Genomic DNA, 23,364 nt, shown 5'->3' with positions numbered 1-23,364 from the left:
AAATAGTACCTGGAAACCTTTTTTCAACGACCGTTTCTCTCAGTACTTCAAAAAGTTTAATGTTATTCCATTTTATTAATTAATTAATTTTTGACAATTACTGAGTTTTTTGTGTTTAAGACATATTCCGTTAGCTATTAGCATTACATTTTTATTTATTTAAATAAGTTAATTTGCTAATCTGGAATTAGTTAAATTTCTTGTTTTAATGTCTAGTTCTCTCAATACATCAACATTTTTACCCACACTGCATTACGTGAATTTAGAAAATGTCAAAAAACAGCTTGCGGTAAGATAAAGTCTGCAATCAGTGAGAATGCATCCAGCGGAAAGAAACAGTGATGCAGTGGAGAGGAAGGAAATGAGGTTGTGTAGTATAAGGTGGTACGATGACAACAGCATGTGAGGAGGATCTGGGTGATGGCAGGAAGCCGTGAGCAATGAGACACAGTAACGGAGAAAGAGCCATGGTCGGTTCCCCTCATCAGGAAGTTGGCAGCCAGGAGGGGCTGTGTGTCCTTGCCCATCAGGCACCGCTCGGAGAGAGGGGGCCTTGCCAGTCAGTCTATCAATCACACCGCTCCAAAAAACCTGGCCAATCTGTGGCCCGTCTGCCACTCTGGCTGCACGCACAACAAAGCAGTCTGTCCACCCAACTCGGTGGTATGGGGTTGTAATTTGAGGCGAAGCAAAATCATGGAGCTTTCAGTGGAGGGAAGCAGGATTATGTTCTGAGAAATGCAAAGCAAGCGACACGCAAATACACGCCCAACACGCTGAAATACTTAAGAGGAATTGAGACGCAGAGAACTATATTTGCAAATCAAATGGGAGTCTTTAGAGACACTTTTTGGACGAGTGCCCATGCAGAACTGAACACACACACGCTCACATGCCAAGACTAGATTTGGGAACAGTGCTTCACTGAAGATTCAATCACACCCACAGTCACGTACTCAAAATCTGCTCTTCTATTGTGAAAGAATAGTTGTTCCTCAGCCAATGCGTCATATGCTGCTCAGCTAAAAGTAGTGTTGCAACACTTAAAACACATGAGGCTTACACTTGTTATTTTGTGCTTTTAGACTTGTATTCGTGTGATTGTTAGACTTTTAGAGTAAACCAAAATAAAGAAACTCAAGGTCACATTCGCTTCCTGTTACCCATGTGGCCTGATTTGTTTGCAGTTTGTTTATTGTGACCGAAGTCGGTTTTTCAGGAAATGGATTTCAACCTAAACTACTTTTTTCAGCAACAATGAAAAGTTTATAGTATGTGTGCATGTGCACGCCATTGTGAGTATTGACGTAATAGGTCGTAAGAAAGAGTTTAAAAAAAAATAGTTTGAATTTTTACTTTTTTTACGCGTTTTCTCACTGTTTATTTTTTTTGTAAACATTTGTAAAGTTGACTAGTAATTTTTCTAGTGTGCCTAAATATAGAGGTCATTGATAATATGTGGCAAAAAAATGATTTTATTAATTTAAGAGTTAAACATTTTACATAAATATACTGTACAATATTTTGTCATTTAAATTATTTTACTAAATATTTTAAATGTAAAATATTATTATAAAAATGTACAATAAAATTTTAAATATTAAAAAAATGTTAAATAATTTAATAAAAATTAAATAAAAATAATTTAATAATACAAATTAATGTTTATTCATATAAATATCTGAATATGTTTTTGACACCTGTTTTTGTGTACACTTATTTTCCCAGCATAGAATAAACTTTATATTACATTTTGGGGACCAAATGTCCCCAAAATTTAATAAACATACGAAATTATTTTTGAAAATGTAAAAATTCAGAATGTTTCCTGTGACGGGTAGGTTTAGGGGCAGGGGCAGTGTAGGGGGATAGTACCGTTTGTACAGTGTAAAATCCATTACCCCTATGGAAAGTCCCCACAATTCACAACCTATCGTGTGTGTGTGTGTGTGTGTGTGTGTGTGTGTGTGTGTGTGTGTGTGTGTGTGTGTGTGTGTGTGTGTGTGTGTGTGTGTGTGTGTGTGTGTGTGTGTGTGTGTGTGTGTTCAGCATATATTGTGTGTTTCTGCTTGTAGATATGGCTGTTTTCCTAGCACTGGAGCACTTTGTCTAGTTTGACACTGGGATTAGCATAGGACGGTCCACCTGGAATATTTGTGTACAGAGGATACAGAGAGACCAGTTCAGGACAGAAACACAATACCAGGCAGGAAATGAACAGCATCTACTGATAACTGCAGTCGGCTTCTACCTGTCCCTCCATCAGCAGCCATCCGCCCTCTGCCTTCGCATTGTGATGCAAATCAAGTCCCTGGCTGGAGAGCTGATAAGGAGGCCTCTCATTTCAGAGCGCTTTGTTTCCCAAACAGAGGAGAGCTTAGCGGAGGGGACACAGAGAGGGCCTCCGGGCTGACACAAGAACCCATCCTATTGTGCACCCCGGGAGAAGTGTTGACTGATATTTGGGAAGAGGTGTTAGAGGGAGGGAAAGCGACCGGGGTTTTTACGGCAGGAACCATCTCGGGTTGTTGAGAGATCCTGATGGATTTTTGTCCCCCTCCCACTCTTTTTACTCTCAGACGGTGTCAATCAGTAGCCGTTTCTTCACGCCACATGCAGTTTGCGGTTCTTTTCAGGCGCTTGTCATTACCAGCATATTGCCAGTATTGCTATATAAACAAATGAGTTGACGCCAGGTTCAGGGGAGAACATTGATCCTGCTGTGCAACATTTACTTCATAGCATATGCTTTAGTATTCAAAACACAAATGTGTTGTGATAGCATACATGTTTGGGGTTTATACAGGAATTATAACTTTAATGTGACCTATTGTTTATGATGGCCTTTTTGCATTAGTTGTTTACTTATGCGCTAGTTAGTGTTCCTAAAAATCATTGAATAGCTAAACTAGTTCTTATTCTGAAAACTTTCATCTAACGTACTTTAAAATAGAGAGGGGGGAAAAAACGCACATTGCTAGTTCAAATGCAATAAGCTTTTCTAATATACATTTTCTAGTCAGAAAGTTTGTGTATTTCTCATTCTCACTTAAAAAGTAAGTGATTTGTTTGTAACCATGGCCATGAACAGAAGGCCCTACTGTATGTGAGCTCGACCTTAAATGGGACTATTCGCCTCTCTTCGTTCCCCCCCTTTCACCCTTCACCCTCATCCCTTTTTCTGTTTTCTATCAAATTCCTCTTTTTATGCCCCCTTTTCTTCTTTTGAAGTCTCCAAACTCTTGTAAAAAGCCAAGCTGGTGGTTTTTGCTGAACCCTGTGGTGGGACGGAGAGGGAGGGGTTGTAGGTTAAGTTTAGGCTTTCCATTGAAGGGTGGCTGAAGAAGGTGGGGCAATAAAAGTTAGAAGTTTAGAGCCTCCCTGTTTTTTTATTTTTATGATTGGGCCTTTTTTTTTTACTAGCTCAGGCTACAGCTGGTGGTGTGAATGGCTGCCCGAGGTGTCTGAGTCTTAATAAAGACCCCGCCAGCCGGGCTGGGGCCTCCAGTCCAGCCATGAGACCACCTTTATAGGCCTGGCTTACGAGCGAGGCCTCTATTAAAACCTAGCAGGACTGCACTGAGGAATTTAGGGCCGGGAAACAAGAGAAAAATAGGGTTTGTGTGTCAAAAGATGGCAAGGGTGAGGGCTGGGGGATTGATTTTTAACTTGACCATGGGTAAAAGCTGACTAAAAGAAATGCTTTAGCATGTGCTTTAGCAAAAAAAAAAAAGTAAAGGCAAGCTACCTTTATTTTTTAAAAAGCACTTTTACAAAACAGATTGTTAAAAAAGCAATGTTACAGTAATAAATAGAAAGAAAGAAAGAAAGAAAGAAAGAAAGAGAAAGAAAGAGAAAGAAAGAAAGAAAGAAAGAAAGAAAGAAAGAAAGAAAGAAAGAAAGAAAGAAAGAAAGAAAGAAAGAAAGAAAGAAAGAAAGTAATGACTTTCAGTTAGGATTGACATCAGAATTAGTGTGACATGAGACACTCGTCCCATGTCAGTGGGCCATCCCGCGTGAGAGACCCCAAGGGTGGAGTTTTGCCCCCAGGGTATGTGACTAAGATGAGCTACCTGTCTTATCGGCTCCGCTTATCTGTCGGCTAGTGTTAAACTGTTTGTGTTTTCTTTTCTTTCCAGTGTCAATCACCGCAGCCTAATCCCCTAAAATCCTGACCCCCTAAGGATGGGGTGGGCTGGGGGGCGGAACTTAAGGGAGATGCATTCTACAGACATGTTAACTAGATTAGACTTTTACCTAGTTGGCAGATGCTTCTCATACAATAACAGATTTAAAATGCAGCAATAGGTAGCGCCTTGTGCGTTTCTGCTCGGGGGCATCATGAAGAAGGTTTAGCGAGGAATCATGATGGTTTTCAAAGCACTCATGGGTCTTTGAAATCGGATATGGTTTAAAGGGTTCACGGGAGAATCTTTTCTTCTCTCCATGTGGCGTTTAATATCTCCCTCTCATTAGATCCTCCTGTGTTGTGTAAATAGTGTGAAGTGATGTGATTAAGTGAAGCGTCTGATGTTTTCTTTTCTTTTCTGTTGATCTCTCTTCAGCGGTGGAGACCCAGAGCACCAGTTCGGAGGAGATGGTGCCCAGCTCCCCTTCTCCACCACCTCCGCCTCGTGTTTACAAGCCCTGCTTCGTCTGCCAGGACAAGTCTTCTGGGTACCACTATGGTGTCAGTTCTTGCGAGGGCTGCAAGGTAAACAGCAGAACTCCCATCGCCCGTGGCCTGGCGAATCTCATGTTTTTCATGAGTCTGTTAGACACTTTGTCTTGATGTTTGGCAAACATGTGAAAAATACAGAGAAGCATGGAGGTTTATCTCTCGTACATTAAGAATACTTGAATACTAAAAGTATTTTCACACCTGTCAGCAGCAGGAAACTAAGACTGATTGAGGAACTTGTAGTGGAAGGAGCAAAAATGTTTATAAAAACATACAAAATGTCAAAAGGAAACTGTTGTCCAGTATCAGCATAATGTGAGCAGTTATGTGATGTAATGTACACTATATTAAAGCAATGAGAGCCAATGCAGTAGAGTCATTTTACTATGATACAGTATGTGTTGTACCAATAACCACTGTGGTAAACTATGGTGAAGGCTTCAAGCAGCTTATTGCTTTTATATGTAATAAAATAGTGTGTTCAAAAAAGTTTCTCAATACCTATTTTTGTTGCAAGTTGAACAACTTGACATTTGGCATAATTTCAATATTCTTTCTATTTTTTTTTGTTAAAGTTAAAGGGTTAGTTCCCTCCAAAATTAAATTGATGTCATTAATGACTCACCCTAATGTCGTTCCACACCCGTAAGACCTCCGTTCATCTTCAGAACACCGTTTAAGATATTTTATATTTAGTCCGAGAGCTTATCTAAGTGTATGCACACTATACTGTCCATGTCCAGAAAGGGAATAAAAACATAATCCGAGTAGTCCATATGTGACATCAGTTAGTTAGTTAGAATCTCTTGAAGCATCGAAAATACATTTTGGTACAAAAATATCAAAAACTACGACTTTATTGAGCATTGTCTTCTCTTCGCGTTTGTTTTCAAACCTCAAATAAAGATTCAAATGGTTATGAATCAGTGTATTGATTCATGATTCGGATCGCGTGTCAAACTGCTGAAATCACGTGACATTGGCGATCCGAACTTTGATGATGTTTTTATTCCCTTTCTGGACATGGACAGTATAGTGGGCATACACTTGCATATGCTCTCGGACTAAATCTAAAATATCTTAAATTGTGTTCTGAAGATGAACGGAGGTCTTACGGGTGTGGAACGACATTAGGGCGAGTCATTAATGATATAAATTAAATTTCTGGGTGAACTACCGGTAACTCTTTAATGTGTGGTCAAAGGTATAAGGGCAGTTTTATCACTATGAGCTTGACTTGTCAGATTTTTCACAATTTATATAACATAAACAATATTACATCAATAGCAAAACAGTTCTGGATAAGCAACTTATATAATGATATACTGACAGCTTGTATAAGAGAAATGATATGAGGGGAAAGGTGGTTGACCTACTCTTAGCTGACCTACTCTCTCTCTCTCTCTCTCTCTCTCTCTCTCTCTCTCTCTCTCTCGGATGTCTGTTGTAGGGTTTCTTCCGTCGGAGTATTCAGAAGAACATGGTGTACACCTGCCACCGTGACAAGAACTGCCAGATAAACAAGGTCACACGCAACCGTTGCCAGTACTGCCGGCTGCAGAAGTGCTTCGAGGTTGGCATGTCCAAGGAAGGTGAGGGTTCGGGCCTCTGCCAGGCACGTGAGCTTATTGGTCTTCGGCCAAGACCCACATACACAAACACAAATATAGAGATGGGACAGGAGACAGACATGGACATGCTGATATAGGCTAAAAGCTATGAAACAGACATACAACCCAGACACACACAGACAAATTTAGAGTCTTGAGACTTGAGACTGGGAACACCGGCATAAACACGCTGTAGACGACTGGAAACTGCCAGTCAAGGCTTTTGAGGACACAAAGACAAACAGAAGTTCAAACACAAACCAATAAAACTGGTTATAGAGGCTAGAGCTCAGTGTAAATGTTCGCTTCACAAATGGGTTTCATGTCTGCAATTTCCCCCACATCAATCCATCAACGGTAGGTGTGATTTCTTTGGTAGCCTTTCCTCTAGTCACTTTATTACTTGGCACTAACAGATTTGTGTTGTAACAAAGACAATAGCCCGAGGTTGAAAGAGCGAGTCTGGGGCATGTGTTTGTTCTTCTGCCAGGGTCACGGTGATGATGTCACAGTGAGAGTGGCACATTGGCCCTCTATGTGTCCACTGGGACGTGTATGTGTGCGTTTATATGTATGGGATGTGTGTAGGGGCTGGGATCACATTGTGCTTTTGCTATTACTGGATATCCTGAGAGGAAGGAAAGAATGGGAGGGGGGAGGGGGTGCAAGAGAAAGAGGGGAGGGGGTTAGGGTTGGCAGGGCTGCTCTCCCTTGGGTCAAACTCACCAAAACACCCACGGTGTCCGATCTGAGGTCATTTTCCATGTATTAGTGATTAAGTTAGGATTCAGCATCCTAATCAGGAGAGATGCGTTAACACAAAGAGGGATAAAGGCTAATCTATCTAAATTTACATTAAACTGAGTTTGTTCTAACAGGTGGCAAGATGACTCTTACGAAGCCTGTCCAAAAACATGGCCGCAAAATCAATAGAGAAAAAAAAAATATATATATTAAATCAGTTTTATTACAATTAAAGTATTGTTTGTAAATACATGAGTCTATATTTAGTGGTATTTTATGAAAATAAACCACATTTTCTGTTGCAATTCTGTATTTTATGTTTGTTATTTACAGTTGTGGCCAGACCTATTGGCATGCTTGGTAAATATGATCAAAAAAGGCTGTGAAAATAAATCTGCATTGTTTATCCTTTTGATCTTACATTTAAAAATCTCACAAAAATCAAACCTTTTACTGACGCAAAAAAAAATGAAGTAGTGGAAAATCACATTATGAAATGGCCACAATTATTTCTATTACCCCTAGAAATACTTATTTTTATTTGATTTGATTTAATGGTTTATTTAAAAGGGGACAGTGCAATTTCATAAAACACATGAACAAACATGGTTAAAAAAGCCAGAATTAGCCAAAAGGCTATTTTTCATCTGTACTTATGAGTAAAATATCTCTGAAGTATGTTCAGGTTCATATTTATGAATATTTTTTACACACCAGGGTGACTAGTAGGAACATGAAATTATCCAGCCACAACTTCCTGTTTCACAGGAATTTAAATGAAGTAACACAAAGGCTAGATTCCCTTAATCATTCATCACAATAAGAAATGTTTCTTGAGCACCAAATCAGCATATTAGAATGAGGATCATGTGACACTGAAGACTAGTAACCCAAAGAATATAGTTCTGATGTGCAGTAAAAGATGGCTGAGCTTTACGAAGTGGCTGTAATAAAATTGCTAAATCTTTAAAAAAATCCCCATTTTCACCATCAGGGCAATAATTAAGAAGTTCAAATCAACTAAAGATGTTAGGAATCTTCCTGGGAGAGGACGTGTGTCTATACCATCCTAATGCACGGCGAGGAGGAGAGTTTGAGTGGACAAAGACTCTCCAAGGATCACAGATGGAGAATTGCTGAGATCAGTTGAGTCTCAGGGTCAGAAAGCCTAAAAAAAGAAAGAAATCATTATAAAAATAATCATCCAGCACCTACATCACCACAAGTTGTTTGGGAGCGTTTCAAGAAAAATCCCCTGGTCTCATTCAAAAACAAACTGCAGCATATTCAGTTTTCAGATACCACTGGAACTTCAGGCAGGACCTGGTTCTGTGGTCAGATGAAACTAAAAAAAGCCCTTTTTGGCAGAAAACCCACAAGATGGCTTTGGTCCACACAGGGATAAAAAGTACCCTATGTCCACGGTTAAGTGGATTGTTAATGTTGTGGGATGATTGTTTTACATTATACATTGTTATACATTGTAGCAAAGGCCATCAGTTTTTTTTTATTTTATTTTTATCTGTTGGTATTTGATAGAGTCCAATCCAAACATCAAAATCAACACAAAAAAATTGTCACTGAGCAAAAAAATGTGTTTCTGCATTACCATCCAAGTCCCCTGACCTGAACCCTATAGAGAATGAGTGGGGTGAACTGAAGAGAAGAAGCGCCAACATGGATCTTAAACCTGTTCCTTATAATTGTATATTAAGCAATTTGTTTTTATTGTGCCTGGTTAGACATTGAGGAATTAAACATAAAATCATCTGATCTTTTTTCTGGCACATTACTTTGTAAAGTTTCACTAGGTTGCACATCCAAGTACTACGATCATAGTTTGGCAGTTTGTGAGTGAACCTGACTCACTGTAGAAGTATTAAGCAGCCTTTCTTTGTGACTTTCAGCTGTGCGCAATGATCGAAATAAGAAGAAGAAGGACGTGAAGGATGAGGTCGTTCCGCCAGAGAGCTACGAGCTAAGTGGGGAACTGGAGGAGCTGGTCAACAAAGTGAGCAAAGCACATCAAGAGACCTTCCCTTCACTCTGCCAGCTGGGAAAATACACCACAGTGAGTGTTTTCTGAAAAAGAGCGAATCTGTCAGCAATGGAATGTGGAATTTATTTATAGCGGTGTAAACTGACCATGTCAGATGTAGCGTGATACACATGTTCCATTATTGAAAACATCATTTAAAGGAACAGTGCACCCGAAAGATACATTTTTATTTTTTATTTTTTATTGTCATTTACTCAACCTTATGTTGTTCCAAACTTTTTCTGCAAATTTCTTTCTGAAGGAATTCATGGAGTCTTTTCAATATAATAAAAGTAAATGAGCCATGTGGCCATCAAGCTCCAAAATGACAACAACAAAAAAGAACCATAAAGCTATCATAAAAGTGGGCCATATAACTCATGTGCTGTATCTCAAGTATTCTAAAGTTGTAAACAGATGGAAAATTCACTTTTTCTCTTTGTGTTCCATGGAAGAAAGAGTCATATGGTTTTGGAATGAAATGAGGATAATTCAGTATATGATACATTTTTGATTAAAGTTTTATTCTTTCTTATTGTCACATTTCTGAGTGTAATGGATTGCTATTGGTCAATCTTGCGTGTGACGGGTTGTCCTGTCATTGCAACAGTAAGAGCAGAGCAGAAAAGAGATGTTGCAGCAAGATGGAGAATAATATTATTTTGATTAAAGATTTCAAGAGCACATGAATAAAAATAAAATAAAGACTATAAGTACTACAGTATTCCATAAAAAAATATGAATTGTCCATTTTAATTCCATGGTGACTTAAAAACAGATATGCATTGATAAATATATTTACCACCTGTATCTTTTTCTCTTCATCAGAACTCAAGCTCAGACCACCGGGTTCAGCTGGACCTGGGCCTATGGGACAAATTCAGTGAGCTTTCAACCAAGTGCATCATTAAAATCGTGGAATTTGCCAAACGCCTTCCAGGCTTCACCACCCTCACCATCGCAGATCAGATCACCCTCCTTAAATCAGCTTGCTTGGACATTCTAGTATGTGTGCCCTCCTTTAAGAAACTCACCTTGACCATGTATTTCCAATATCACATTCATATAATTCTTTAGCTAATATATATGCCTGTCTCTTGTAGATGCTGCGAATCTGTACACGATACACACCGGAGCAAGACACAATGACCTTTTCAGATGGACTGACCCTCAACCGGACTCAGATGCATAATGCTGGCTTCGGCCCGCTCACTGACCTGGTGTTTGCCTTCGCTGGTCAGCTTCTGCCCCTTGAGATGGATGATACGGAGACTGGCCTCCTCAGCGCCATCTGCCTAATTTGTGGAGGTATTACACAATGCAATTTTGTTGCAACACTGATGCCATCTAGTTGAAGCAACAGGAAAAGTGTACTCATTATAACATACATTTAGTTAGTATTCGGTTTCAACCACCAAAAAAAAAAAGATCATGGAACTACTATACTGATAAGAACCTCTTTCTCTGTAGACCGAATGGATCTTGAGGAGCCTGAGCGTGTAGATCGTCTGCAGGAGCCCCTGCTGGAGGCTCTGAAGATCTATGCACGCCGCCGCCGACCCAACAAACCCCACATGTTCCCTCGCATGCTGATGAAAATCACAGATCTACGTGGCATCAGCACCAAGGGTCAGTTTACTAGCCATAAAATAGACAGAAAACTCCATAGCAATACTATTCTGGTTGATTTGCAAAATGTAAATCTTGATGAAAATCAAAGGTTTCTTTTTAAACGGAGTAGTGAACTTACAGCCTATCCAAGAGCAACAATATTGACAGTGATTTAGCACCGCAATGGTATTCACACAGAGGGCAACGCAAATTTGTACTAGTCTCTGAGAAAAGTTTGCATACTTAAACTAAAGCAAAATGTGCTTTGTCAGACTCATTTACATGGTTTAATGCAAAATACAACCCATCTGACAATACAGGATTTGACTTGATTCAGTGTAAAATACAACTCATTTAACAACACAGATAACAGATTACTCATGGTGGTTTAATGGCAAATACTGTACACTGCTGAAAGTAACGGATCGTCACTCTCATGGAATCGAGCAATTAAAGTGAAATAGTATCCAGTGTACATAATATATACATTATCAATCAAATATTTTAAATGTTATGAGTCAGTTAGTTGTTTTTTTTATGTCTTGTACGGTCACCAAAAAAACAGTAAAAGCAGTAATATTGTGAAATATTATTACAATTTTAAATAACTTTACTATTTGAATATATTTTAAAATGTTACTAATTCCTGTGATGCAAAGCGGAATTTTCAGCATCATGAAAATTAAAGACTCCAGTCTTCTGTGTCACATGTTTCTTTAGATATCATTCTAATATGCTGATTTGGTGCTCAAGAAACATTTCTTTATCAACGTTGAAAATAGTTGTGCTGCTTAATATTTTTGTGTAAATTTCTAGAGAATGGCATTTATGTCAAATCTTTAGTAAGATTATTTATGTCTTTGCTGTCACTTTTTATCAATTAAAATGCATCCGTGCTGAATAAATGTATTAATTCCTTTAGGACAATATTGCATATGTAAATATCATAAGACACAAACATTAAAAATAAACTCCCATTGTAGAGGAAAAGAGGCCTTAAAGGTATAGTTCACCCAAAAATGAAAATGTGATGTTATCTGTTTACTCCTGGGCATCCAAGATCTAGGTGTGTTTGTTTCTTCAGCAGAACACAAATTAAGATTTTTAACTCCAACCGTTGCTTGTATAATGCATCTCAATGGGGTCTAATTAGAATTAGACCCCATTGACATGCATTATACGAGCAACAGTTGCCCTGGGGGTAAGCAGATGAACATCACATTTTCATTTTTGGGTGAACTATACCTTTAAGGGGTCCAAAGTAAAAATGAATGTCAGTTTGAATATTAGGCTTATCATGAATAATAATGTCATGAATATCAGGCTTTCACTCGTTGCACTCTCACCTTATTTCTTATTATGTAGATGACCCCATCTTGACATGAACTGTTTGTGTACAACAGGAGCAGAAAGGGCCATAACTCTGAAGATGGAGATCCCAGGGCCCATGCCTCCTCTCATCCGAGAGATGCTGGAAAACCCAGAGGCCTTCGAGGATCAGACCGAGTCTACAGAGAAGAAGCCAGAGCCCGAACAACCTGCTCCTCCACCCGCCCTGCTCACTATGAAGAAAGAGCAGGAGGACGAGGACGACAGCTGGGCCACAGAGAACGGTAGCGAGCCTTCACCGGAGGAGGAGGACGACGACGATGACGACGACAGGGAGGAGGAGAGGGGTACAGACAGTGACGGAGAGGCCTGGGGCGGCCAGGAACCCAATGCGGATGTGTCCAGAAAGAGCCATGGAGGAAGAGCTCAATGAGGAAGCTTGCTTTTTCCACGGCGAACGCAGAGCCTTACTTGTACAGACACTCCTAACTCAGGCCACTCGGTCAACGATGAGAGACATCAGTGAGTCGATTTGAGGATACTCACATAAAAAACCTCTTCTCAGGACCTCTCCCGCAGAACGAGAGGGAAGGCGAAAGACAAAACAACTGGCTTTTCAGACTAAATAACTGCCGCTTTTATAAAACTTGTTTGTTTGCTTTGAAAAGGAGAAGCCAAATGGACTTATACCATTAACAGCTGACTGTCAACGGGTTCAAAACAAGTTCTTTCAAAAGAAAATACAGGATGAAAACTGAAAATGCTCATCCTTCGTTCTGTTGTTGTTGTTGATGATGCTGATGCTTTCGAATATCATTTTGACTTTTTCAGCCTTGAGATAGTTTGTTCTCTTTACATTTTATGAATAAGCCCATACATATCTATATATACCTTCATATATTTTTTGTCCTGTATTCTATTTTCTTAGTTATGTTTTGTTTGGATGGCTTTCCTGGGCAGACTTACAGAAAGATAATCGGATCGCTATAACTGGCAGACCTCTGCTGAGTCTTTATCCAGCTGCTTGGTTGGGTTCTTGGGCACTTTGGCTCAGCGTTAGATGTCATTGATAATCAGTTCAGTGGCTGGGTATCTCCCGTCAAATGATCCGTGTTTTTAGGGGAATGCCATTTACGTATCGGCTTTCATTGCGTCATATGATTCGCTGCCAACTGAATGGTGTGTCTGTGCCAAAGTTTGCAGCTTGTAGGGTTCAACTCCTGTCAGGGAGCCCATTTCCAAACAGAAACACCCACATGTCCATTACCTTCAAGTCTCTGCATCATGCACATGATGTCATACTGGACCGGTTTCACTCAGAGCGCTCAGGCAGAAGTTATGCAGCACTCTAGTCAAATTAAAAAATGTGTCATCGCTGGATTTGATCTCATCGGCCTAGACGATAATTCAGGATAACTACACAAATGCATCTGGATGATTTTCTGAATCTCATGTATCATGATGAAATGCAGGAATGCATACCTGTACACACACACACACAAACACACACACTTGAAAGGCATGCTTGTTATACTGCATATATTCTGAAATCTTGCTATGAGAAAAGAAAGAACATGAAATTCAGACTCAGGGCATCTCTGAAAGGACCAAACGCTTGCTGTCTGGCGACGGCCTAGAAAAACAGGCAATATTTATGTGTTAGGTTATAGAAATCTCACCGTGTCACCATGAACTGAAACAATTCTGTGTGTCTTACACATCGCAGAACTTTCATCTTCATCTTAGAAATAGATTTGGTGGGTTTTTCTTTCTAATTTTATCTAATATTTTAGTCCATTTTATTGCCAAAAACACACAGTATGCAATTTGGTGGTCGTGTGCCACTGAACATTAAAATGTATCAGTCTCAGTCAAGCAATACGACTATGACCAGAACTCAGCTGTGTGTGTGTGTGTGTGTGCGTGTGTGCGTGCGTGTGTGTGTGTGTGTGTGTGTGTTGAATGTGTGGATGGCTGCACTCAATAAGCTGTAGTGTAGTACATTGTTAAATGAATGTCATCACGCTGGTGCTGTCAGAGAGTGTGTGAGCTGTCATTCTGACCTCTTCTCCTTCAGAGTTGCGCCACAGCCACACGTATAGCAAGCGGAATGTTGAGATTAACTCTTCGTCATATTTTTCTTGTTCTCTCAACTTGGCTAATGTATTGTCAGTCCTTTGTTCGTGTTCAACAAATTGTTATATAAAAAGCCATATAAACAATAAGAGGCACAATAAACTTTTTTTTGAGAAACTCTCTCTCCCTCTCTCTCCTTGTCATTAATTTACAGTACTTTGTTTAATTTAGTATATAGCCTACTATAGGAAAAGTTCAGCAAAATATTTACAATTGTCATCATCCACTGACAAATCTAACATAATGTGACTCTGACGTAGATATTAGTCTTCAAATTTAAAATGATTTGGATTCTCAGTAATGTAATAATGTAATATATTTTATTTTTAATCTTACATGTAATACAATTTTAATTAGCTTCGATTTATGCCAATTTTAATACAAAATATTACTATGATGTATAATAGGCTGCATTACAATTTAATGTTCGCATGCCTATTCAGTCATTGGATTTGTACTTACCGGTATCTAAATATCTCAGTGTAGCCTATACACACACTTTCGGCTTAGTACTGTTGAACAATGAATGAATTAAAGCAAGTAGGCTAAGAAAATCTACCAGCCATGGCAATTGTTTGGCATGTTGGGAGTTGGAGTTGAACTGACAGCATTTTAAATGTTCATATTTGAAGATTATACAATCATAATTGCCTTTATGTAAATTATATTAAATATTCGTTTTCTTTTCTGGTTGCTCCAAAGCCTTTAGGTTTTATAACAGAATCTTGACTCTTGATTCCATGATTAGGTTTAGAAATGAGATTTAAAATTTCACTTGATTATTTGCCAGTGTGTTTAAATAGTGTGGGTCAATTTGAGCCATAACAGAGTTTTATTTTTTATTTATTTTTTTTATTTTTTTTAAGCATAATATAGGAGGGTTAAGAAACTTTGAAAGTTAATTTGAGGATATTTAACTTTTTTCATTTTATTATTGGTCTTTTTCTATTTCTTTTTGGACTAACTTTAAAATAGACCTGGCAAAAAATGTAACAGTACTCTTAACGTAGAACTTCACAACAGTTTTCAAAACCCATACATAAAATTCTACAGTCTTAAGACAAGAATATCTCAAAAGAAGCTTTTATAAAGTAATGATATACTTAAACCCTGTCAAGCATGGTCGCAAAACAAAAAAGCTTAAAAAAATTCGATTTTATGTCACTGCCTTAATATTATAAATTATTTTCTATCGTGGAATTTTTATTGTTATTATTTATTTCATGTACATGTTCATTTTATATTATATTTGTTGTTGTTATTATTATTATTATTATTATTATTATTATTGATCTTTGTTCTACATTTCGCAACTGTACCACAATGCTTTATTATTGTTGTAAAAACAAACAGAGAAGTATCTCCACCGGTCTATAGAGGGCAGTACCTAAAAAAGACGGAAGAAAAACCTGAAGCAGATTTACCTGGCCACGTCACAGGTTGATCAGCATTTGAAGAGAGGCGATCAAACAATATCATCGACTACGATCGTTTAAGTAAGTAAGTTACATATTTACTTTTTGTGTAGCGACAAGAAATACGGATTAGTATACCTTGTTTTCTAGCTAAACAGAATGATGTTTATACCGGTAACGTTAGGTTGTTTGAATTTGTTCCGACACGCGTCTGCTAGTGTAGTTCACAACGCAGTGTTAGCTAACACGTGCTGTTTTGCCTTTCTTACACACTTCAAGCATGTTCTACATGCTAAAATATATCTAGCTACTGTAGGTAAGTTAGCCAAAGATTTACATCTAGAAAGACTACGTATAGCTTTTGTTTTCTTACAAAAATAGCGATGTATGGGTTGTTTAAATTGTTTTTCTGAATGATGCTTGTTAGCTAGAGTGGCTAGCAAGTGTTATTTTGTCCCAAAAAAAGTTTTTTCTTTGTTAGAGTATATACATATCGATGAGGAGGATCTACCATTTGCAGTGGTTCAGCGAGGGGATGTTTGGTGCGCTTGCAAACAGGTTCCAGCATTGAAATGACTGACAATGACAAGAAGAGAAAGAGAATATAAAATTCCAAGTACAGACCCCAGGCCTGTTCTGATGAAGGAGTCTAGTCTTCCAGATGTGATACATTTGAAATCAATTACATTTAATGTGTATTAAGTGCACCAAAAACATTGCATTTAATTCACACTTAAGTGTATACAATGCACCAGCAGTGCTGTCATTTCGACAACCTCTTTTGTGCTTTGATCCGAATAACGAGGTTTCAGTGCTGCCCGACGCTCCAGAAGTTGCATGATGTTTTGTTTCAGATCCTGCCATTAAACTATATCCTTTTTTAGATTTAAAAGTTTCTGTTTCTGCTTTCGCAGAACCAGGTTTCTGCCCAGTAATCCAGACTCCACTTCACAGAGTCAAGAGTTTGAGTACAAGTAAGTGATGTTTTTTGTCTTGGAAACTATTGCTTGTATTTAAAGGCACAATATGTAATGTTTCAGCATTAAAAATATAAAAGATCACTATATCTATGTTATATATTTTTTAAAGTTGTGTGTTTACATTATCCCGACAGTTCCAATTAACTTCTAAATCCAGAGAAATTAATATTTTAATTCGAAGACACGGACCGTGTCTTTATTTCCGTTATGTCGCCCGTCTTTCACGTCATATCCACGTTTGCGTCTTGCTTCCTGCGGAACTGCGGCGGAACCGCCAAACTCAAAGAGGAACACTGACAGACAGTATAAGGGGAACCCCCGTATAAAAAAGTCTGTATGATAATGGATCATGACTACTCTTTGCCTGTACGTTTTGCCAGCTCAACAAAGCGCAAACGTACGGGTGAAAAAAAATGACCCGAGAAGATTTTGGGACAGTAGAAGAAGCAAGAGACGTGTAAACCTTGGAGAAGCCTTTGAAAGATGGCGAAATTTTCGTGACAAGCTCGGACTGCAGAGAGATATGCTGATCTCGCTTTCGTTTTAATAAACAGGTAATTTAAGTAACCATTCAGCTAACATAATAATCATATAATCATAACATGCTGTATGTTTGCATATTGCATAGCGATCTTGACCACATTGAGACGCGTTTAGCTGAATACGTATACATTTTGTATTGCATCGGCTTTTCAAACAGGCGGATTCTGTGTTTTTGGAGACTGAAACTGAGACTTTTTAAAACTGTATATTTATATTTAAAAAGTATATTTATATCCGTATATTTGGTGACACGATGATGTCATGTGTAAAACGCAGATGGACTAGCTATTATTGGTTTTATATGTAGCTGGAGAAGGTAACGTTAGCTTCATAAGGTAATATGCCACTATCTTGGTCAATTAATATAAGTTGACCGTCACTTTTATCATATGTTAATACTAGCTACATATAATATCGATTTAATAATGATCTACTTATTCATATATCTCTGAGTTCCAAAATAAATGTTTATTAGAATGATTGATGAACGTGGGGAGCGACACAGCGCGTGTTCCAATGAACAACGTATTGCTGGTGCTGGTTCTCTCAATTACTATGTTTTATGTTGGTAATGATAAACTAAATTGAAATGTATTTCCTTATTGAACAGTTGATACACAGAATGTTCGACAATCGCGGATGCCATGTCAACATATCTATAATTTGAGTAACTCAAATTATGATGCACGGTTAATATCAACATAACCTACCAACTTATAGGTGTGTTGACATAGCGACCGCCCGCACAACATTCTGTCTCACACATTAGCTAACGCTACTGATAAGTTTGTTAAGTAACGGTAGCTCGCTGCTATTTCATTAGATTGACATTATATAAAGTGAAAAGCCGTAACTAAACTTAACAATAATAGAGATGTAATATAACAATTACCTTGTCAGTGAACATGTTTTCTGCTGGAGATGCCAGATTCGCTGGTTGACAGTGACAATGACAACAACTCCCATGAGCCCACGCACTTTCCCGACGTCATCAAAGTACGTCTGTTGTTATTATTTTGAATGAGTGACCCCTAGTGGCCAAAAGTTGCATACTGCACGTTTAAGATGAGGAATACTTTTATCCATAATCTGTTTTTCATTAGAATTGATGGGTTACTCACTGCAGCAGTTTCTGATTGAAAGGTGTCAAGGTGTGTTGATTGTTCTATTAGCTTTGCACAGTTCAATTATTGTTTTATCACTAGAAAATTTACCCTGGCAGCATATGGGTGAAAACACTGTGTGTGTGTGTGTGTGTGTGTGTATATATATATATATATATATATATATATATATATATATATATATATATATATATATATATATATATATATATATATATATATATATATATATATATATATATATATATATATATATATATTAGGGGTGTAACGGTTCACAAAATTCACGGTTCGGTTCGATACGATACACTGGTGTCACGGTTCGGTTCGGTACGGTTCGGTATGTTTTAGATACAGCAAAAAGAAAAAAATGGCAGAAATTACTTTTTATTTTTATTTTTTATTAAAACTAACAAAGTATGATTTTTTGTTGTTGTATGATTTTACCCATCTTCTATGTAGTTACAGGAATAAGACATTAGCTCTTTACATTAGCATGTGTGTTGCGTGTGCGTTGCAGGAGCCCCACACCCTGTAGTGCTTTACATATGCTGCGTTTGCAGTCCGCAACTGATCCGCTGTTGCACACCACAAACACAGCATTTATTCATAATTTTTTATTTAAAATCCAAAAGTTTTTACTGAACATGCCTCGTCAGAATTCCAATTCTCTTTGTTTACTCTTTAATAGAAGTCAGGTTACGTAGCCTACTACATTTAAACATAATTTTATTAAATTCATTTATTCATATTTATATACTTTAGATTTAGCTCACACAAGTGGCAAAACATCTAAACATAGTTTATAGCCTAAATCACAAACATTTTAAATTAGAAACTTACAATAGTCTATTCAAAAACAGCCGACTCTAGTCTTTACTTTCGTTTTTACACCCTTTTAAAAGAAATCCTGCAGGTCAAAAAGAACTTTGCTTTTCACCTCCAAGAAAGTACGAGTGCTATCCATTATGGCACTTTTTTTTTAACCTAAATGCCAGGTATGGTGTCGTTTTGTTGCTTTACTTGAGAAGAAAAAAAGCCATGTGTTGACTTTGAAACAAGAGTATATTTTAAATGAGATGCATCTGTGGTGAAATTACTAGATTTTCGCGTCAGTACATGTTTATTTTAATGCGAACAATGTTCTGTCGCTTTAATGCAGCAACGCAGCGCAGAAAAAAAATAGACTCGGGACGAAAACGATCCGTGCACTGCTGCAGACGCAACGCTCCTGGAACAGACTGACGGACAGCACCCGCGTGCAGTTTGAAAGCTGTCATCCCATGGGTACGGGAAAAAATTCGCACCGCACACGCACTGCAGACGGAGTATGTGTGAAACGGGCGATAGGTCTCATATCCGCGGCTATAAATGGACCACTCGCCGCGGTGATGTCTTTTGCCATTTGAATAAATTGGAAATGTCTGTCTAAATGCTGCGGGGATAGTTTGTGGGATAGTTTGTGGCTGTTTCTCCTTTTTATCGTCTTGTTGTCGGCTTTGATTGACATGACATGAATTATTCCCACTGCTGTACCATCAGCAAATGCGACATACCGTTGTTTTTTAATCCATCACTCTTGCCAACACCATCATAGCTTACCAAGAATCCAAAGTTCACCCAAACACCAGACCTGTTGGTTATTAGAGGATCTTCTATTTCTGGTTTGTTAAACGCAATTGCCATTTTGCGACGAGCATTCAGCGCGTAGCCTACTGAGTAAGCGAGCACCTGACTGAGCAGCCTAAAACATATTTGGTGTTTTTTTTTTTTTTTTCACTTCGGCGGTGTCAGGGCCAGGGGCATTGGCTGTTATGTCGTTTTGGTTATTGGGCTACCTTGTTGAACGCATATTATTATATTTCACACACTTTTTTATTTTCCAAATCTATTTAATTAGTCCAAGAACCGTTCGGTACATAATGCGTACCGCGTACCGAACCGAAAGCCTCATACCGAACGGTTCAATACGAATACGCGTATCGTTACACCCCTAATATATATATATATATATATATATATATATATATATATATATATATATATATATATATATATATATATATATATATATATATTTTATGTAGATTTCCTGAGACTTCAGAATGAGAACCAGGCCCTGAGTGAAAGCAATGCACGAGCAGGTGAGTACATGCACTTGCTTAAATTTTACTTTTTTGAGTGAGATGTAGGTCCAAAATTACTACATGCCTTTCTTTTTGTAGATTTGGATGGCAGCGGCTCACAGAGCAGGTGAAGCAAGTAGGGATGACATTTGCACTTACTGGTACAACTTGCGAACACAATTTCTTACTGGGGCTGCCTGTATGTAGTAGACCTAAATGTAAATGTCAAAGTTTAGTAGTTGAGGGACCAGGACTGACTGCGTTATTCTTTTATTCTGGGAACCCCTGTAGGTGCAGAACAGACACTAATGCTGCAACGTCTTGGAGAGTTTGGCGATGTAGTGCGTAGCATGGACAACAAAATGGACACTATGCTGCAACATTTCAGTGCCAATGTGTCTGTTGGAGAGTTATCTCTGCCAGGGGATCTGTTACTCCCCCTAGACACACAGGAAGATTTTTGTTACTTTACAACAGTTTGAGGCGGGATAAAGAGCTCCAGGAACGATTAGTAAGTGTGCTGATTTTGTTTAGAACACCATAGGGTAATCTAAAAAGAGAAATGTTATAGTGTACATTGCATATTGTACAGTCTTAATCCCTTTTTGTATTTTCAGCTTTGTTTTTGGCAAATGTGGGAGGGACCTTAAGACAACCATGTGGCGAATGCTTCAGAGTACCTTCTCTAATCACCTTTCCATTAATACAACCTGTACTGGTGTAGGGAGTAAAGCATGTTTTAGAGACATGTTCCTAAAGGACATTGTTCAAAGTAAGTTGAATTTTTTTTTATATATGTTTAACCTCTTAACCCTCGCCCCTTGGTTTCAGAATTAAAAAGAAACAACATACTCCAAATAAAAATGTCTGCAGCTCTTAAACCCTAAGGTCTATATCCATAAATTTGGTCTTATTTTAAACTTAACACTTCAAATTATGTTACCCAAAAGTCATAACTCAAAGTAGGATAGGGACAGATTAAAACAAGGGGAAATATGCATGTAAGTGACTCACGTTTTTATTTTTTTATTATTCCCTTATGGAAAAAAATGAGATTTTAATTTAAAGGCCCTGAAATAACCTAAATATAAAACTGAATGTCTGATCATGCTTTGATTAAAATTTGAGGAAGATTCTCTCAAAAATGTAGTTTCTGTAAGCTTTTATGTCAAAAAAAGACTAGGCGTCCTTTCAAAAAAAGGCCAATTATATTAGAACATTTGTGTAATAGTAAAGCGTAGTTTTTATTCAAATAAATCTGCAATAAACTGCTAATTATAATGCATTTGCAGTCCCTGATAACTAAAACAACTATTTACAGAATTTACAAGTGTAAAAAAACTCTAGTTGATAAAAACAGTCTCTAATTTAGTCTGCGCGTTGTGTGGTAAGTGTGTGTGCTTACACTGGCAGGCGCTGGATACTAATGAATAATATGGAGACGCTAAGAACAGCTGTATTCACCAATGCTTCTTACGGCATCTCTTACAATCACTGCGCAAAATATTGTCTTTTGATTCGTTACTACATCCATCAATCAAATCTATGCTGGCTAGGCATTGACTGGCTTCTCCAACTAAAAGGACCGGCGACTTGATTGACAGATGTATCACCCAGTAATGCGCTCCCTTTCTAGGATGTGCCCTGAGTGAGCTTGTGATTGAAGGAGAGAGACTTGGGAGGGTTTAATATGACCGGAACAGTCCACAGTACAGGGGAGATTGTCAAAATAATGATTATAATTGCTATTTCATTGAAACTGGACATGATTGATTACTCTAACGCAAAACGCTTATGCAAACAACGGAGGATTTTTAGTTTTTTCCCCTTATTTTTTCGTCGTTTTGGATTAAAGGTGGGATGCATTTTGAAGAGTGGACTCTTACACAGACATGTATGCTGTTGTTTTGTGGATTCGTCTGATCTGAACGTCAGGAGATGAAAGATGAGTACCGCGTTTATTATGCTAATGTTTAAATAGCCACTGCTTTAGCATTTAATTTAACCCTTTCCTCTCTGGTGTATTTATTGCAAAAACGAGTTCAGAACATGAATCTTGAGTGTTTTAGCTTTCAAGTGATGCATAGTTTGTGATAGTTGATTGAACAGTTTGTGTAAAACAAAAGTAATTATAAGTAGACACGCCCACTTGCGTCAGGCTCCCCGCCCACGATCCGGTTAAGAAGTTAAGTTAATGTGCATGGCCTTATGCTATTCAAATGGAATGACCGATCTGTATTTTCTACAGGAACCATGCGGGAGAACCCGGCACCCAGGATGCCACTGATGAAGTGGTCCAGGTTAACATTAACCTGAAAGAAGCATCTGATCGTAAAGGCGGAAAAAGATGCCGCACAGCTGAGAAGGACCTGCAGCCGATCTCTTATTCCTAGGCTGACTGCTGACACTCCTAAAGAAGCCAGAAGTGTCAGGCTACACTACAATGCACACTGTTCACTGTGGAAAGGACTTTTTTCTTTTTTTTCTACTTTAAAAAAAAAACTTATATATATATATGCATATGCGCGTGAGAGTTGGCAACCCTGTTGTATAATCTTCAAATATGAACATTTAAAATGCTGTCAGTTCAACTCCAACTCCCAACATGCCAAAAAATTGCCATGGCTGGTAGATGTAGGAGAAATCCTTGTATTTCAAATATATATTTATTTATTTATTTATTAGGGCCGGGACTCGATTAAAAAAATTAATCTAATTAATTAGAGGCTTTGTAATTAATTAATCGCATTTTAATTGCATATAAATATTTGACCTGAGAACAATGAGAAGTAATTTTTCACATGTATTTTTAGTATACCATTGAATAATGACTGAATACATAAGCTTAATCAACAAAATATTGTTTATTTATTTCAGTCCAGCAGACCAGCGCAATGTTTGCCATTAAGTTTAGCAAAAGCATATTTGTGATATTTGAGGCTCGATGTGCTGTGGTGATACACAAATTCCTTGTTGTATAGCTTGCACACAACCATGCTCTTGACGACGCTTCCATTCTTTCGTTTT

The 23,364-nt window shown here is 38.0% G+C and overlaps 1 protein-coding gene and 1 long non-coding RNA gene across 6 annotated transcripts in view; both read left to right on the top strand.

Annotated features, from left to right (window-relative positions):
• rarga (retinoic acid receptor gamma a) overlaps positions 1-14,267 on the top strand; it is an 89,991-nt gene extending 75,724 nt beyond the window's left edge. For all 3 annotated transcript variants that reach the window (XM_067445727.1, XM_067445729.1, XM_067445730.1), the window contains 7 exons: positions 4,566-4,714; positions 6,132-6,273; positions 8,943-9,106; positions 9,902-10,078; positions 10,177-10,381; positions 10,544-10,702; positions 12,088-14,267. In XM_067445727.1, the coding sequence (XP_067301828.1) occupies positions 4,566-4,714; positions 6,132-6,273; positions 8,943-9,106; positions 9,902-10,078; positions 10,177-10,381; positions 10,544-10,702; positions 12,088-12,446 (1,355 nt within the window). In that variant the 3' untranslated portion in view covers positions 12,447-14,267. The remainder of the gene's footprint in view (positions 1-4,565; positions 4,715-6,131; positions 6,274-8,942; positions 9,107-9,901; positions 10,079-10,176; positions 10,382-10,543; positions 10,703-12,087) is intronic.
• A 1,314-nt stretch (positions 14,268-15,581) lies between these two features.
• On the top strand, positions 15,582-23,364 carry LOC137079240 (uncharacterized). 3 transcript variants are annotated; one of them, XR_010905436.1, is made up of 8 exons: positions 15,582-15,645; positions 16,479-16,538; positions 18,191-18,238; positions 20,299-20,355; positions 20,437-20,498; positions 20,629-20,848; positions 20,955-21,109; positions 22,586-23,364. It is a non-coding gene; the product is annotated as an uncharacterized lncRNA (long non-coding RNA). The 3 variants fall into 3 exon arrangements; XR_010905434.1 differs by having other exon boundaries at positions 20,437-20,536; XR_010905435.1 differs by having other exon boundaries at positions 15,588-15,880; positions 20,437-20,536.

The sequence above is a fragment of the Pseudorasbora parva genome, chromosome 6 (assembly GCF_024679245.1).
Source record: "Pseudorasbora parva isolate DD20220531a chromosome 6, ASM2467924v1, whole genome shotgun sequence".
In the NCBI taxonomy this organism is placed as follows: domain Eukaryota; kingdom Metazoa; phylum Chordata; class Actinopteri; order Cypriniformes; family Gobionidae; genus Pseudorasbora; species Pseudorasbora parva.
The sequence above is the reverse complement of the archived record's forward strand: the minus strand, read 5'-3'. Positions and strand labels throughout refer to the sequence as shown.